Raw genomic sequence first — 16,952 nt, forward strand, 5'->3', positions numbered from 1 at the left:
TATCCTCCTTTCCCCAAGATGCTCCCAACCTACCTCTTCCTTCCCCTACTCTACCCCTTCCCCTCTCCCTTCCCCTACTCTACAGTTGTTTCCTTTCTCTATGCAAAGGCTCAGTCACAAGTTGCCAGGATTAATTTCTGCTTGGCTTCAAAGGGCACCATCATCACTGTGTGTTTCTTGGTGTGACTGGGAGCTGTTTTCCTCTTGGTTGCCTCCTTACTGAAACTGGGAGGTCAAGGACCAATATCCTCCTGCTTCCTCCATCTCAAATCTTTCACTTCTGAGGTTCTCTATCGGATTCTTGGGGTCCACAAATCCATGTCCCAAATGAGGATTTTTCTCTTCTGCTTTCCTGTTGCTGTGCCAACCAGCATAGCTGTAGTGATGGCTGGTGCTCCAGTGACAGAAAAATGATGTTTCTCCTTGTATTTGTGTGTGTATGCATGTTTACTTGTGTTTGCACAGGTGTGTGCATTAGGAAGGGTTTGTGTGTGTGCACATAAAAGCAAGGAGTGCAGATAGGTACCTGGGAGTGAAGCAATTGAAGAGTTTGTATGCAGACGGGTGTATGCCCACTGTGTGTGTTTATCTATGGAGCTGGTCCCATCTTGGAAATGTGGGTGTGAGCCAAGAAATTGGAAAATGGATATTTACAGATCTCTACTGGCTCAGTAGCTGTATTGTTGAGGGTGATATTGGAGATGAGGGTGATAAACTGAACAGAGTCCAGAGTCCTGGTATGTTACAAATGTGTTTAGGGTGATACTGGGGAGGGGGAGCTGTGTGCAGGCTTGTGTCTGCCAAAGGGAGTGCTATTATACAACTGTGCTTCACTTAGTGGGGAGTCTGTTGAGGAAGAAGCTGCTTGTGCATGTGGAGCTGTGCTGCTGCCTGTGTGCTGCAGAGTGCTGTGCCTGCCTGTGGGCACTGGGGATGGCTCAGGGTGTATGTCTTGTGCCACAGCCAGCCTGCAGGAGCCCAGTGGATAGTCAGAGGCCACAAGTGTGGTGGCTGCTTCTGCCTGCTCCTTCCCAGACCCTGCCCTGAGCAGTTGCATCTTTTGCTCACAGCATCAGATGGCAGGACAGGGTTTATTTAAAATGGTTACCGCATGTCTGGAGGCTGGACTGATCCACAGTGCAGCATCAGGGTGGCTGGGCGTCTTCCCTGCAAACTACGGCCACTTTCACTTAAGCAGGTCCCTGTGTTTGTGGTGTGGCAGAGCTGTGCCTGCCATCCCAAGAGTACTAGGCAAAGGCTGGCTGCAGAACACCTTTGTGTCATTGCAGAGGCAGTCCTGGAACCACAGCTACTTCTGAGGAAAGCTGAGTCTGCCAAATCATCTGTAGCTCTGTTCTGCCAGGTCTCACCATGATACAGTGAACAGGTCAGACAGGGCAGGTCTCAAAAGCCTTCATTTTTTTGTTCCAGCAGAAGCTCTTGAGCTCCTGCTGCTAGTCTAATTTTACTTTCACAACAAACCCCAAATAATCCTAAGGACTTTTACTATTTCCTTGTGTAGACAGGGACAGAGATTAAAGATCCAATCTAAATAATCTAATTCCAGAGATAATCCTTTTGCTCTTATCTCCAATTTCGTACCAGGGAGCTGCTTCCAAGGAGCTCTGCATGGCAGGGCACAGCTGGTCCCTTGTGGGCACCTGAGCCTTGTAGCCCTGTGCCAGCTGGGAGGGCTATGGGGCAGTGGGGCTGGCTCACACTGATTTATTAGATACCTCATTGGCCTGCTTCTGACCCACATTTTTTTGCTGCTCTTTTTGGACATCCCAAATCCTGATCCCATTTTCTAGCAGTAAATGGCTAATACCCTAAACATGTGCCAATCATTGCTCGTGAACAATCAGTGTGCCAGGTAGACCAGGCAGGACTGATTCAAGACAGTGATTTTGGCACAGCTGCCAGGGGACAGGGAGAGATCAAGGGATTGAGAAAATGACCCTGAGCCTTTCACTTGTAGGTTACTGGTGTAAATCCAGCCTGCATCAAGGGACTGACTGATGGCTCAGTGGATTAGTAACAGGATGGAGCCTTTGACATCTGGGGCACAAACTGGCATCAAGTTGCTGGTGTGACAGCAAGTATTGATTTGGGGCAGCAGTGTAGGACACCATGGACACAGGCCAAACAGCATCTGCCATCCTCTGCCAGGAGCTGTGACCTGCCTGTGAGCCAGGGCGAGGGGCTCCTCTTGCACCACATGAGCACAGCCACTGTCCCTCCTCTCTGCTGCTCAGTTAATTCCTCATGCTTTGTGATGCACTACTGATTCTTGGGAAATGATCATCCAAGATAGTTTTTAGAAAATGCTCACCCTGGGAACACCTGGTAACACTTAAAGTATTTATGTGGTTCAAAGTTGTGTTCTTGACTCACACATCACAGTTGAAAGTGTAGGATTAGGCAGGATCATTTGTAATCAGCACAAATGAGCTCTAATGAGGCCTCCCTCAGCCTCACCAACTGGACAGCATTGTCCTGGACATGGCTGCTTGCACTCCTTTGGTAACAGAACTTGGGGGACACCCAACAGGTCACAAACACAGCAGGGATACAGCAGATTAGCCTGGATTTGATCAGATGCTGCCAGGGCTGGGGTCTGTAACGCTGAGATGATTTGCCAGGAATCAGCATGAGGTGGCTGAATCTGAAGAGGTGCTAAGTGTACACATTTCATGCTACTAATCTGGATGTGCTTTCCTAAGGCACCCTGTAGTTTTAGGAACCCCTTCCTTGCAGCAGTGCTGGTGTGGGAGTGCCATGTCTGTCCTGGCCCAGTTATATCATGAGCCCAAGAATTGATGTCACGGCAGCAGGAACATGTTTTGGGATCCACTCCAACCTGGGCAGAGCAGACTGGGGAGTAGGGGGTGGGTGCTTACGCATTCTGCCAAACAGTTCACTTCTCCAAGACTGTGTCTGGTTAAGAGGCCCACAGGTGCATTACAAAAACAACAAATGCATTTAATTCTCAGTCTGCAGCACCAAGTCTTTATTTATAGAATGCTTTGCAAAAGACTTGAATTAATAAAATATCACTGGCACTTAGGAGCAGCCACGGCTAATGCAGCCGGTGCCAGGAGCACAGCCCTGAGGCCTGGCCGGTATCTGATGCCTCAAGGAACACCATGGTCAGACAGAAGGACAAACATTGAGTTACTTGTTCCCCCTTTGTGTAGGGAGTGAGTTTCATTCGACCTCCCCCTGGGATATCTCACTCCAGCCACCCAAGACCTTGCCAAGGTCCTTCAGAAAACAAAACCAGGATTTTACATTCGCCTATAAAGTCCAAGCCAGGGATCAGACCGTGTCACGGTCACCTCTCTGCCTTCCCCTTCACTGGCCGCTTTGCTTCGCAGGCAGACAGATTATTGTGGTGCAAGATGCTTGCACGCCACCGGCCGCATCGCTCTTTACTGGGCGGGCGGCAGCTACCTATTCCCTTACTCCACGGCAGGGGCGAACAGGAGAACCAGCGTGCTCTGCCAAGGCAGCGAGCCGGGCTTGGCAGCTGCTGTTCAGAGCAGCGGGCACGGAGCTACCGGGACGCTGCAAGGAGCCGCCCCCGACGGCGGTGGAGCTCCCGCTGTCCCGGGTCCGCTTCCAGCCCCTTCCCCGAGCACACCGGGCCCGCTCCGGTCCGCGCTGCCGCAGCGCCGCCCGTTGCCGCGGCAACCCTCCGTCTGCGCTTCCCGCCGCCGCCCCACCGTGCTCCGCGTTCCGCCGCGCTGGAGCACCGCGATTGGCGGCGCGGAGGGGCGGGCTTTGCCCACCAGCCGCCGGCGCTCACGCCAGCTCGCCGGACTGTCCCCGCTGCGGACACGACGCTGGGGAGCCTCGTCCGTCCCCGCCGAGCCTTCCTAGGGGAGCCGGTTCCACACCCGCTCCGTGCGCGGGCGGTACCGGCCCGGGCACCCCGGCCCGCAGGACCCCGGCTCTCCGCGCCGCTCCCGCCGCTGTCCCCGCGCCGCTCAGCCCAACCCGCCCATCGCCGCCGCTCATTGGTCCGCCGCTTTATGAATATGCAAATACAGGCCCGCGGCCGTCTAATGGCAGGCGGGCGGGTAATTAATATTCTCGCTTCGGCGCGCGGATTGGTCGGTGCTCGTCCCGCCCCGGCAGCGGGGTAAGCCGCCCCCTGTCGGCGGCAGGAAGGGGCGGGCGCGGCGCCGGGAGCGCGACATGGTGGGCGCTGGTACGCGCGGGGCGCCGCTGCTGCCGCCCGTGCTGCTGCTGCCGCTGCTGCTGCGGGGCGCGGCGGGCGGCATCGCCGACAGCGTCGTTTGGGCCGTCAACGCGGGCGGCGATGCCCATGTGGACGTGAACGGCATCCACTTCCGCAAGGACCCGCTCGAGGGCCGCGTGGGCCGAGGTGAGAGCGGGGGACACGCCGCGGCCGGGGGGTTTCGGCGGGACAGCCCGCGGGGTCCCGCTCGGCTCGGCTCCGCTAGGGCTGCGAGGTCCCGCTGTGCTGGCGGGGTCCGGGACCCGCGCGCCCCCGGCGCCGTCCCGCCCGCTGCAGCCCCGGCGGGTCTGTGGGGGTCCCTGCAGGACGGCGGGGGCTCCTCTCCCCCAGCCGCTCGGGGACGGTCGTGGCCCGAAGGCAGCGCCGGCACTTGTCACCAGCGGGACCACGGCCACCCTTGTTCTCCCGCCGGGCCCAGCTGGGGCCGCATCCCCCGTCCCCGTGGCGGTGCGGGCCCGGAGCCCCAGAGGCGGCGGGATGAGCCCTGCGGGATGGTGTTCCTGCCCTCGGCCTGCGGGATTGTGTAATGCCGGAGGAGAAGTGGCTCCGCGAGGGTTGGAGTGGGATTTCGGCTGGAAAGGCGGCGGGAGCGGACAAGCTGCCAGCCCTGCCGCGTGCGCTCGCTGGTCCCTTTTTCTCTCCCGTTTTCCACTGAAGAGCCCGTGTTCCACAGCAGGATCCGCCGGTTCACAGCCCAGTGCGCAGCGCGCTCGGTGCAGTGGGAACAAGCTTTTCCAGCCCTCTGCAGCCGGATCTGGGTCGCGCACGATGTGGGCTGATGCTTGCAGCATTCTGGACCCAACAGCGAAGAGCACAGGCTGCTCGCTGGAGCCCTAGTGCTGGGCCCGGCAGGGGGAAGGGACAGCCGGCTGGTCTGCTCCATGCCCCAGTCCGTGGCTGAGTGTTCAAGGGCAGGGACACGAGCAGAAGTAGAGGCAGATGGGAAATCATCGGCTGCTCTATCTACCAAGTCAGTAAAATCTTCAGCCTACTATTTATGACAGGATGGAGAACTAATTGCACTTGGATTACCTTTTCCTACTTCCCCCAAGACCACCACAGTTTGAATTGTGCATGTTTCTAATAACTGGTGTACCAAGACTTAGTCGATGCACTAATATATTGAAAAGCTAGCTGTGCTGAGCTGCTCTGCTGTTAGTTTCAGGTGAGTGTTGGAATGTGGAGATGAGCTCTCTGTTGACTTTTGAGTCTAACTTTGCTGTTTCCATGTAGGATGGTGAGGATTTTCCTGTGCTGTACGGCTGGAACTGTTATTGCTTGTCCCGCATGAGTGCCATCCCAAATGGAGAGCCTTTTGGGCACACTGGATACAGTGGAGGTCACATTTAAATTCTAATAAGGTTTTTCACACCCATGGAAACTGCTGCTCCAGTTGCATAGGGTGACCTAATCACTGTAGGTCAGCTTCCCTTCATCGACTTCTCACATGTGTGACTTGAATGTCCTTGTGGACTTGAACTATTTATTTCTGAGTTAAAGAGAAAAAAGGGTCTTTTTCAAGCACATTGTGACATGCACTTCCTTTGTGGAAAGCCCGTGGTGTTTCCTCTGAGCAGCAGGCTGTTACAGTAATCCTGCATCAGCCAGTGGTGCCAGGCACAGTGGAGACTTTACCCCTTTGAGCTCTCAGCTGCCTTTCCCTCAATGGCTTTTTATTGCACCATTGTTCGTTTACTCTGGGCTCCTCTCTGTGTTGATAGACATGTAAGGGCTATAGCAGAAATGTATGGCTGACTGGGAGGAAATGACCTAGGGATAGTAATTCTCGGCTGTACTGCCTCTGAGCAATTTAAAACCTCTTTTTTTTTTTTTTTTTTTTTTTTCCCCGAGCCTCAGTTCAGCTGCTGTGCCCTAAAGGACTGACTGTGCTGATGGCAATTACAGAATAGGCAGGTGCCAAACATAGTTGAGTTACAGCTTGGTGTGTACTGCTTGCTCCCAGTGAGCACCCAGTGTGCTGTAAAATCCATCTTGCTTCCACATCTCTGTCAACAGAGCTCTGACATGCAGAGCTGGTGACAGGTCTTCCTCTCCAGTTACCTTCTTGGCTATTAAAGGACTTTCTTCCTGTGCAGGCTTTCCTTTAATAGGAGCTGCCTTCTGTAGAGTCCTTGGTTTGCTGTCGCTGTAATCTGTAGCTGGCCAGAAATATCTGTGTGGGTGGACAGGTTAAACTTTTCACCCTCTGTATTTCTGGTGGTTAGAGTCCTCAGTCTTTATGCCCAAGTTCGAGTGGTAAAGAGAAGTGGAAGATTGCCTGAGCAGCTCTGTGTGAAACAGGAGACTAAGACCTGGCATTAATTTCCTCTCGTTTGCATTGGCTCTGTCTTTGGCAACGTGCACTGGGTTAGTAGTTCTTGCTTTGTCTTGGCCAGTGCAGTGTCTGTTCCCATGGAAATGGGGGTGGGAGAGGTAAGTGTCAGCAGAGAACTTCATCTGGATCAACTTCTGCCTGAAGTGCCGGTGGATGGATGGTGTCCACAGTCTTCTCTCCTGCCCTGCTTTGCTGGGGAATTGTTTGATGTGCAGCCCTGGAGGCATTGCATCAGTTTGCATTTATACAGGAACCCTGATACAGTAGCATACCAATTGGGGTTAAAGTTTTTGGGCACTGCTGTAGAGGTGGTTAAACACTGAAAAGAGGCAAATTTTGTTATTTCTCTGATTTTGTCAGTTGTTGTCCTGTTTGGGCATGGTGTTTGGGCCCTTCTCAGGGGCTCTTTGCATGCCTGCAGACAGCTCCCATTTCAGCTGGGTGGCTCTGAGAACATCAGCTGATGGAGCTGCTGATGCTCTTGAAACGCTTATGTATCTTTTTTGCTTCCTTCATCCCATCTTCATGCTGACAGACGTTGTGAGGCTGTGGTGAGAAGAAAGGGTTTTGTAAGATGTCTAATGCTTTTCACCCTTCTGCCATTCCCCAGGTTCTTTGCTGAGGGGGATGAGTCTCTAAAATCCAGTGCTATCAACTGCCAACTTCAAATCTGTTGTGTCAATGAGTCGAGGCAGTCCTATGCTAGCTGTTTTAGTTTTGTACTTGGAGTCTGAAATTTGAAAATATTGTAAAAATATTCTAGGTGTTTTCACTCTTTAAAGCAAGAGCCAACGGCCAAGTCCTTTGGCTTTGTGTAATGTTGTTGAAACAGGCTTTTCTTTCTGAAATGGTGAGAGTGAGCTTACTGTGTCTTAGACTGCAGCAGGTCTCCAGACCTGTTTTCCTACATTTCTTGGATTTTGGGGCTTTGGCTTCTTGTGCTTCTGCTCTGGTAGTGCTGCCACCTGGTCAGAGCAAGCAGGGGAGACGGGTCTGATGGGTTGTAAGTGCTAATGCCACTTATGGAGTTAGGCGCTTCAAGAATATATAAAGTGTTTCTTCCTCAGAATGTAACCCTTCCTCTCACTCTTTTGTGCTCAAAACCCAGCTTCTGACTATGGTATGAAACTGCCAATCCTGCGGTCCAATGTGGAAGATCAGATTCTGTACCAGACGGAGCGTTACAATGAGGAAACCTTTGGCTATGAAGTTCCCATCAAAGAGGAGGGCGATTATGTGCTGGTGTTGAAGTTTGCAGAGGTCTATTTTGCACAGTCTCAACAGAAGGTAAGCAATAGCTCCTTGTGTGTCTCTGATGAGAGTTCTGCTAAGACTGTGTGTGCTCAGGTTACCTCTGCTGCTTTGCATGCTGGAGGACGGAGTAAGTTAACTTAGGTCCCAACCTCTCCCAGGCTCTGAACCTTTGGAGCTCTCTTCCACATTCTAGCTATACAGTTGGACTGGAAAAGTTAATTTCAAAGCATTCAAACAAACACGTGCAACTAAACATAACTAGCAATAGAGTTTTACCACCTGTTTAGGCTGTGCTGGCTTTGAGAAGTTTTTTTCCTTTTTCTTGAACACTTGATTCTGACTGGACAGCATATTTATGCTGGAGGAAGTATTGCATAGACTGAAGCAGGGAGGTGGTCTGGGTTAAATACCTTACTCAAAACAATTTTCACAAACGTAATAAGACTTGATACTGGTTCAGTCTGATCCTGAAAGCAGAGTTAAATTCATCTGCTTTTTGCTTTTTAGAGAAGAATAATCCTTGTCCACTTTTGAAATCCCTCATGTACAGAAGTGGAAACGGAAGCAAGCAGAACTCAAAGCCCTGTGATAAATTGGGGTAGGAGTGGTTTGTGTTTTAGTCTGGCTTTCTTATGATTCTATCAGCTTCTTTAGGGCTGATCTCCTTAAGCACTGTGCTGCCTTCCTGCCAGAGAAGTATTTCAGGGAGCAGAACTGGTGGGGCTAGCTTACAGAACAGATGCAAAAAGCAGCCTCAGATTAAACTGAAGGGCTGAGGCATCTCTGGTTCCTCTTCCTTCACGTGGTTCTGCTGGGATTCCCCAGGTGCTGCGTGAAGTTTGAGTCATTACAGCCCTGAGGAGGACTTTCACTCTGAATTCACAGATGTGGTTAGCAGTTAAACATTTTACCTCCTTCAAACCCTGTGTTCTTCACCAGCTTGTTTCCTCTTCTCTGTTCTGCTGCAGGCTGTTAGTTAGAAATGGCTTCATTCCCTAGGGTGTGGTGTGTCACAGCCCCCCCAGGGTGGAAAGAGCAGATCGTCAGACAGGAGAGGAGTTGTGAAAGACATGCATGAATAAACCAGAATAAAACTGTGCTGTTCTCAGGTCTGAACAGCAGATTTAGGGGCTGTTATAAAAGGAGAAGGCAGATTTCAGGGTATTTGAAACATTATTAATGCTTTAGTGTCTTTACCTGGCTGCTTTTGGGCTTTGAATCCTTCCCAAAGGAGTGGGCCAAGACATGTTACAATGCTTTCTGGTCCTGAGTGCATAAAAATCAGAGACCTTTCCTGTTCTGTTCCCATTTCAACTGTCACGTGCCCGAATCTGCTCTGACTCTCTGTCATTTCTTCCACTCTGAAGGTATTTGATGTTCGCTTGAATGGCCACGTGGTGGTGAAAGACTTGGACATTTTTGACAGAGTTGGACACAGCACAGCTCACGATGAGATCATTCCCATGAGTATCAAAAAGGGAAAACTGAGTGTCCAGGGGGAGGTTTCAACATTCACAGGAAAGCTCCACATTGAGTTTGTAAAGGTAATAAGCTTTTGAGGGCAGAGCCTCGATCTTCCCTTTCCCGTTCTTATCCAGTCATGTGGTGCAGCTGTGTGCTGGAGGAGGGCAGGCATTGGTAGGTGGGGAGACCATGCCTTGTCTCAGAGCTGCAGCACTGACTGCTGCTTTTGCTTTTTCTAGGGCTACTATGACAATCCGAAAATCTGTGCCCTATACATCCTGCAAGGAACAGTGGAAGGTAAGCACAGTTTCTAAGCCAGAAGGCTCTTCCCCCTTGGAGAGCAGCCTGTTGCTTCTCAGACTATGAGATCATAGCTTTTGCTGACCCACATCTGCCAAAATTGTTTCTCTTTCACTGAGTTCCCACAGAGTACAGTTGCAGAGTGAAGTAGGTGTGTACTGTCCTCATTCTCCTCTGAGTCACAAAGCTTGTGTCATTTTGGAATGAGAAAAAAACAATTTGTTTTGGAATTTCCTGTATATGTGGTAAAGGAGAAGGGATCATGTCTGGTCAGTCTCAGCTTATAGCTACAGATAAATACCCTCTGGCCTTGGATGTCAGCAGCAACCCTGCAGACAAAGTTTACAGTTATTTTAGCTAGTGCTTAAGTATTTCTCACCTGGAGCTTTGTTTTGCTTTTTCAGCTTTAGGACAAGGCAGTATTTTTTTCCCAGATACCAGTTCCTCTGGATAGCTCCGGGGAGTGCTGGAAAGGTCCTTGTTCTTTTATCATCCTCTTTGTAAGTGAGCTGGAATTGGAGCCCCTCTAGCTCCTGAACTAGGAAGATTTAGGATCCCTCTCTGACCAAAACATCAATTTGCTTTACTATGGGATAGTCGGGTGCTGCTGAAGATTTGGTAAGAACCTTGTGGCCAGGTGGCACCTGCAGCTCAGGCCCATGGCTCAGAAGGCTGGATATGAGTGAGGCTTGGCCATGCTGCTCTCACAGCTCTAGCTTTGAGGGGTGCAGTGATGTGGAGTAGGACTGTTTATGGAAAGGGTTGTTCCCGTTATTGTTTGCACCTGCATCTGCTGGTCCTGCAAGGCAGCAGGTGCTTGTTCTTGGCTAGATCTTACTGAGTAGCTGCAGTATCTGAACGTGTGCTTTTGTGCATTAACTTGTCCATGTGACACACTGATGGTGTGGAAGGATGAAGTTTTTCTGCAGGCTGGATCCTTAGATGCTCATATCTTGCAAAGAAAGGAAATAGTGGTGTGATCCTCTGTGGTAGAAGATCTTCCTCTCTTCTGGGGTGTTCTGCTTGTGTATTTAATGGGGTCTCAGGTGCCCTCTTGCCAATGTTCATGTTGGATTGGGGAGAGGGGAAGGAAGTGTCTCGAGTGAACTCCCAGTTTACATCCTGCCTGCTTGCAACCTTTTGTCTTGTTGAACAGATGTTCCAAAGCTGCAGCCACACCCAGGTCTGGAGAAAAAAGAGGAAGATGATGATGAAGATGACTATGATGATGGCTCCAGTGTCAAAAAACAGGCAAATAAGAACCGGGTTCAGTCAGGCCCACGCACACCAAACCCCTATGCCTCGGACAACAGCAGCCTCATGTTTCCTATATTGGTGGCCTTTGGTGTCTTCATTCCTACCCTCTTCTGCCTCTGCCGATTGTGAGAGCAAGCCCCACAGTGCATCAGCCCAGGGGCTGGGAGGGAAGGAGTTGGACCAAATATGGTTGCTTTCAATTTCTCCATATTGTTCATAATTTAAGGAAAAAAAAAAAAAAAAAAGAGATGATTCATTTGGAATGAATAGCAGGTCCAGGTAAGAGGGAGCTTACCTTCCCCCTGCCAGCAAGCAGCAAGGCCCTCGCCTTCCCCTTCGCACCATGTGCAGCCTCTGATTCTCCCTGGGGCATCCAAGAGTGAACTGAGTCCTGGCTGGGTGTGTATTGGGCCATGAAAGCTGATGCTACCAGTCCAGGGCCATGTCCCACACTGAGAGAAAGCCATGTGCTGTAGGATCTCTGCCTTTACTGGGTGGAATACAGTTCCTTAAGCAGGAAAGCAATTCTTAAAAGAAGGCTGGGGTACACATTTTGTCCAGGAGCGTGGAAGCGTTGTGGTGCTGTTGGGTGTCAAGCGACTGCAGAGGACGGCGCCTGGCTCAGCATCTCCCTGAACGTGTGCAACACGATGTGTGGTACTCGCCTGCGTAAAGATACCAAGGCTCCAGACCAGCCTCCGTAGTGACAGTCCCCTCCTAAGACTGCAAGCTGCGCCAGGAGCAGAGGGATTTATCTGGCCTGAATTGCTGCACCAGTTGGGAGAGACTTCCCTAGTCTGGCAATTGCAATGTTTGTTCCATCGCAGAGGGATTCTGCTGTAGCCTGCGAGAGGCTGACATTGTTAGCGTCTGATCAGATGCACTTGTTTTCTGTATTGATTATGGCTTTTGTTTCCTTTAATATCCTTTTATTTTCAAAGGTTTTGTTTTAAGCCCAGTTCCTTGTTTTGCCTTTCCTAGCAAGTGACCTCTTCTTTGGAAGAAGCTGAGAATCAGGTGAACTAGAGAGGAGGTTCAGGACTTGTTCCTTAACCTTCCTAATGGTGAGCTCCCTTCTCTGTGACTCTAAACAACCTGTGCCGTAAGATAGAGCAGAACAACCTGGTGGATGCTCCCTGTGGTCTCTCATTCCCTCTGTAGAGACCAGCCCTGCCTGTGGCTGAGAAATGGAGCTGGTCAGTGTTTGCAGTGAGTGAGTTTGGCCTTTTGCATATCCAGGCCCTCTAGTGAAGGGGCAGATGTCCAGCTTTTCAGTCCTGCAGAGCAAGGTGGTTCATTGCCATCCAGAGATCTGGAAGTGAGCAATGCACTGGAGACAAGGTCACCTGCTTCCCCCAGGGATATATCTGCAAGAGGCTTCTGTTTCCACATGCAGAGCCTGTGCCTACCTGGCAGAGGCTGAACAGAGCGAAAGCCACTGCTGTGCCTTCTGGTCCAGAGCTAGAGGCCCTGAGGAACTGCCTTCCCAGAATCTTGGCCTCCAACATGTTGAGCATTTCTGGTTGACCAGGAAGGAGATGTTCTGTGCTGGAGCAGGATCTGTCCCAGGCAGGGTTGGGTTTTTGCGGATTAGCTTTGTTGCTGCTGAGCTCTGGGCTCACGGAGCACTTTACCTCATGCTCTCTCTGTTGTCCTCAGAAGTGTTCTGTCTTTCCCTGGAGCAATGGCACTGAGCTGTGACCTCCATGCTGCTCTGCCTCTCTGGGCCTGCATTTTCCTAGCAGTTGTTCCTGGGTTTGATTCCCCTGCAGTGGCTCAGCCTTTCTTTGAGCTGAGCAGGGTCAGCAGAATTACCAAGTTTCTGGCAAGGGAGCTGGAGGAGCAGCCTGTTCTGTTCTGCTGGGCCCAGACAGCTGAAGCCTTCGCTTCCTCTTATCCCTCAGGCTGTGGTAGGAGCTGTCAGCTCAGGGTCTCCAGAGTGGAAGCTGGGGGAGGTGATAAAATGCTGCTCTCTGCAGCAGTGCCACTGAACCTTGCCTTTCTGATCACATTACTGTTACAGGCCTGAAAAACAAGCAGGATCTTAATTATCTTCTCTCCAACTGCACATGGGCTAGTTTGGGACAGAAGGAAGAGAGTCCTCACCCAATTTAAAGGAGAATACAGGCTTTAGAGAGAACAGATCTTGAAGAACAAACCTTAGGATGAAAGGTGGTTGGCTTGAAGTTGTCTGCTTCATCTTCTAGCTACTGTTAAAATCCTAATACTTATACAACTATTTTAAAATATGAGCTCTGATTTGTTCAGTGACAGTGCCTGCAGGGATTCTGCAGCGTTTTTGGGATTGCTCTAACTGGATTGAAGAGACATTTAGATCTTTATCAGTTTTGAGAACCATGAACTGTGCTGATTTGTTAAGCAAAGAATCTGGGGTTGAAAGCAGGTGTCTGTCTAAGGAGCTGCTCTCCTCCAGGCCTTTTAGGGTGCATTTTTTTTGAGCATCCTTGAAGCAAGGAATCACTCAGCTTCTTGTGGCTCACCCAGTAATCTCAGCACGTTGCCTACCACGGGAGAAAGGGCGTGTGTTTAGATGTGCAGAAACTGGAGACAAGTCTTTTAGGATAGTTTATCCTGGCCTCTCAGAGCAGCCAGGGCACCCATTTGGTGCCATCAGCTGCCCCAAGGCAGAGCTGTACAGGGTGTGATCTAGTTTGTTCTAGTTGCTCAGTTCAAATGAATTTGTCTTATTTGAATAAGAATAGGGAGGAGAAACAGTTCATCCTTCATGGCTTCAATTTAGTTGTTTTGACTCTGGTTTTCTGCATCTTTCTCACTACAAAGCTGGTTTCTGAGGGGTTCCTGACCCTGTTAAAGTCCTATGAGCAGTTTCCTTCCTGGTCCATCCCCTCCTGACAGGTTTGCTTTGGAAGGAGCCTTCAAAGAAAGCATATAGGAGCACCAAGGATGGTGGGGGCTGGCCAGTCAGCACCTTTCTGGGAATGGAGTACTCCCCTGGCCATCTCTGTCTAGTATCTGCAAGCCAGACTCAGGGATGTAATTAGGTACCTGGTCCTGACCAGGGAAAGAAAAAGTTTGGGCTGGCTGTAGCTTTCCAGAATGGGTGTTTGAGGGAATATCCAAGACATTGTTTAACTGAGACAAGTCAGAGACAAGCCTGTTTATGCTGATTCCTCTGCCAGCAGCAGGCAGATGGAGTGCAGCAGTGTGGGGAGCTGGGTCAGAACAGACCCTGGCTTGATTCATGTTGTGTAGAGAGGGGCAGATACGGCAATTTTAGTAAAGCTTCCAACTTAATAAAGGGAAAATCACTGTCTATGATGTTTCAGGCCTGGATCCAGCCTCAGCAGAGTGGTTTCAAAGCTTATTTTAATTGGCCCATCAGCCCCTCCTTTAAGCCGGGCTATTGAAGTCTTCTGTGTGACTAAACATCTCTGACCCTTTTGATTGTCCCAGGTGGCAGTGAACAGAAAGCCAAATGAATTCCCTTCTCTTTTTGGTGCCTTTGTCTCAGGCTTTGAATAAAAGTCTATTTGATGGAGCTTCTTTTTTTTTTAAGGAGCTTCTGAGTTTTTCTTTTTCTTCAAGGGACAGACATTCCCTGCCCTTGAAATCAGATGGGGACTGTCTCCCTGTCCCCAGATGCCAGCTCTGGAGGTCACAGCTGAAGTAGAGAACTGTGAGCAAGTATCTTTATTTTCAGTCCTTAAAGTCAATGGAAGAAAAGTCTAGCAGGGGATAGAAGAACTGGAAGAGCTCCTTCAGGTCTGGTCTCCCCCACAAATCGCCTGAAGGCAGGATGGAGAACTTCCAGACAGTCTGGTGCCTGGGTGTCTGTGCAGTTCAGAGCTGAGTGAGTCACTCTGGGTCCTGGTAGCTGTTTGGCACTTACAGCTTCTGGGTGCAGAGTGGGGCTTGAGGGGTCCTGCATCCCTAATTTACTTGCTGAGGGCTTGCCCTGTGCTGCTTAGGTCTGAACAGAGCAGGGACCTGTGCCTTTTCCCTTGGCCTTTAAGTTGAAACGGGATTGCAACCGCCAGGGAAGTGTCTTGCTGCAGGAACTCTGGGCTGAACAAGCCTGTTGCTGATAGAAAACAGCAGGAGGGAGAGAGCCATGAGAGCAGCTTCAGCCCTTGATGTGAGACAGATTCTGAGCAGCTGCGAAGTACCAAGTGTTACAGGCTCTGTTTGGGGCTCAAATGTGGGAGAGATCCATCTGCTTCTTGCACGTATGATGGGGAGGGAAATACCCTTGCTGAGAATCCAAGGGAAATGGGAACTGGGCCAGCACTGAGCTGATTTACCTACTGGCACTTCTGCATCTCCACAGCAAATGCCAAAGCCTAATACAATTCAAGGATGCTATTTTAACGTCGGCCTGGTTCCACCAGTCTGTCTCCACCGGCTGGTCCCAAACAGGCTCACATAAGTATTCTCAACGGCACAAACACACCAGGCTGGAGCTGTGCAGGCTCAGAAACGTGATCACACGGATGGGCCTCCTGTGCTGCACCCCTGCTTTGTGCTGCCCAGCAGGTCTGGGGCACGTTCATTCACCTTGGATCCAAATGGATTTGACCCAGGAGTATTGTAGCATTAAAAGGTGCTGGGATGGATGGGAGAGGTGAAAGCAGGTCCATGTCTTCCGGGACTCTGGCTTGCTCAGAGTTTATTGCTGTATATTAAATACTATTTTTGGAGATTGAGGGGAAGATGAGGGTGGGGAGGGATGTGATGATGCTGTCCCCAGTCTGATTGGTGGGATGCTACTGCAGGTTATTGATAGGTTTTGATTTTTTTTCTTCCCAAAAAGTGCTTTATGAAAAAAAAAAAAAAAAGCCAACAGAACAAGTACTTTCCACCCTCCTAGAAACTGTGCTGGCTGATCAGAAAATGTGAATAATCTTTTGCAAACATCAGAGGTTTCCGCTAAAGAGTTTATGTGATGGAGATTTGAAAGCAAGGGGCAAAGTACAGCTTGAACCATTTTAGCTGGGAAAAGTGTGAATCCAGGAAATGCAGGATCTCTGCCCTGGAGTAGTCCCCTGTCACACTTAATGGGGATGTGCTCACCAGTGCTACCATGGCTGTTCTGTCACACTGTGGCAGTTCCTGAGCTGGTGTTCTGGAGCGAAGCAGTGGCTGGAAACTGGCTGGCAAGTGGGGGACTTGAATTTTTTGTGGTTTCCTTGGGGGCTTTGTCCATTCAGAGAAGCATTTGTGCATTCACTTGAGAAGCAGCTGGGTTGGTTAAGCAGCCCTGGAGCCTGTGAGAGCAGAGGCAGGATCTGTGCTCCATGCCAGGAGGCAGCAGCCAGGACTGTGAGAGGTGGTGGTGGTGTTTGCTTCCTGTTGGGGTAGCAGCAGTCAGCGTTGGCACATGGTCCCATCGCTCCATTGTGCCTGGCTGTGGACGTGTGGAAGTGACCTGTGCCACTGGCATTAAGGACTAATCACAAACTACTTAAAGCTGCAGGTCTGAGTTGTCTGTAAAGGCTGAAGCAGTGTGAGGAGAAATCTCCCATCTGTACGTGTCACCAGTACAAAGGGTTTTTGAGGAGGATTTTTTATTTTACTGCCCATTGTTTTGTGTTATAACAACTTGCAGTGACATTTTTTAGTTTGTTTTGCAGCAAGCTTGGGCCCTAGGTGAAAAGCACAGACCTATTTCTGATTGCATTGGCTTTGCAGGGACTAGTCTGGGGGAGATGGGCATGGGGGTGGGTTATTTTATTTTTGGTACACAGTAGCAGTTTTATTTTTTAATTTTCCCAGGATGTTTGGCTGAGGGAATGTTCTGAAATCTACTGTCTGGCAGTTTAACCAGCAGTGTGCTAAAGGAAAATAAACAAAATTATATTGTCACTTGGATGAGGTGGTCCCTCTTTTCTGGTGGTGGGGGCAGAGGAGCCCCCTCTGGTTTACGCCCAGAGCCTCAGGGAGGCTGAGCCTGTCTGACTGCTGGGTAACACCGTGCTGCTGCCTCCAGTACGCCCTGGTGATCTCTTGCCCATTGTTTTGAGCGATAAAGTGCAAATCGAATGGTACAACATCCTCTTAAAAGTGCTGATGTGGTTGTTGCTTCCTGCTCAGAGCCGG

At 50.4% G+C, this 16,952-nt stretch overlaps 1 protein-coding gene across 1 annotated transcript; it reads left to right on the forward strand.

Annotated features, from left to right (window-relative positions):
- The first annotated feature begins 4,194 nt into the window (after positions 1-4,194).
- On the forward strand, positions 4,195-11,137 carry MLEC (malectin). Its single transcript, XM_053994055.1, has 5 exons — positions 4,195-4,390; positions 7,708-7,886; positions 9,221-9,397; positions 9,557-9,614; positions 10,774-11,137. The coding sequence occupies exons 1-5, from the start codon at positions 4,201-4,203 to the stop codon at positions 11,001-11,003; spliced, it is 834 nt and encodes a 277-aa protein (XP_053850030.1). The 5' UTR covers positions 4,195-4,200; the 3' UTR covers positions 11,004-11,137.
- Positions 11,138-16,952: the final 5,815 nt, after the last annotated feature.

Source organism: Vidua macroura, chromosome 18, assembly GCF_024509145.1.
Source record: "Vidua macroura isolate BioBank_ID:100142 chromosome 18, ASM2450914v1, whole genome shotgun sequence".
NCBI classification, from domain to species: domain Eukaryota; kingdom Metazoa; phylum Chordata; class Aves; order Passeriformes; family Viduidae; genus Vidua; species Vidua macroura.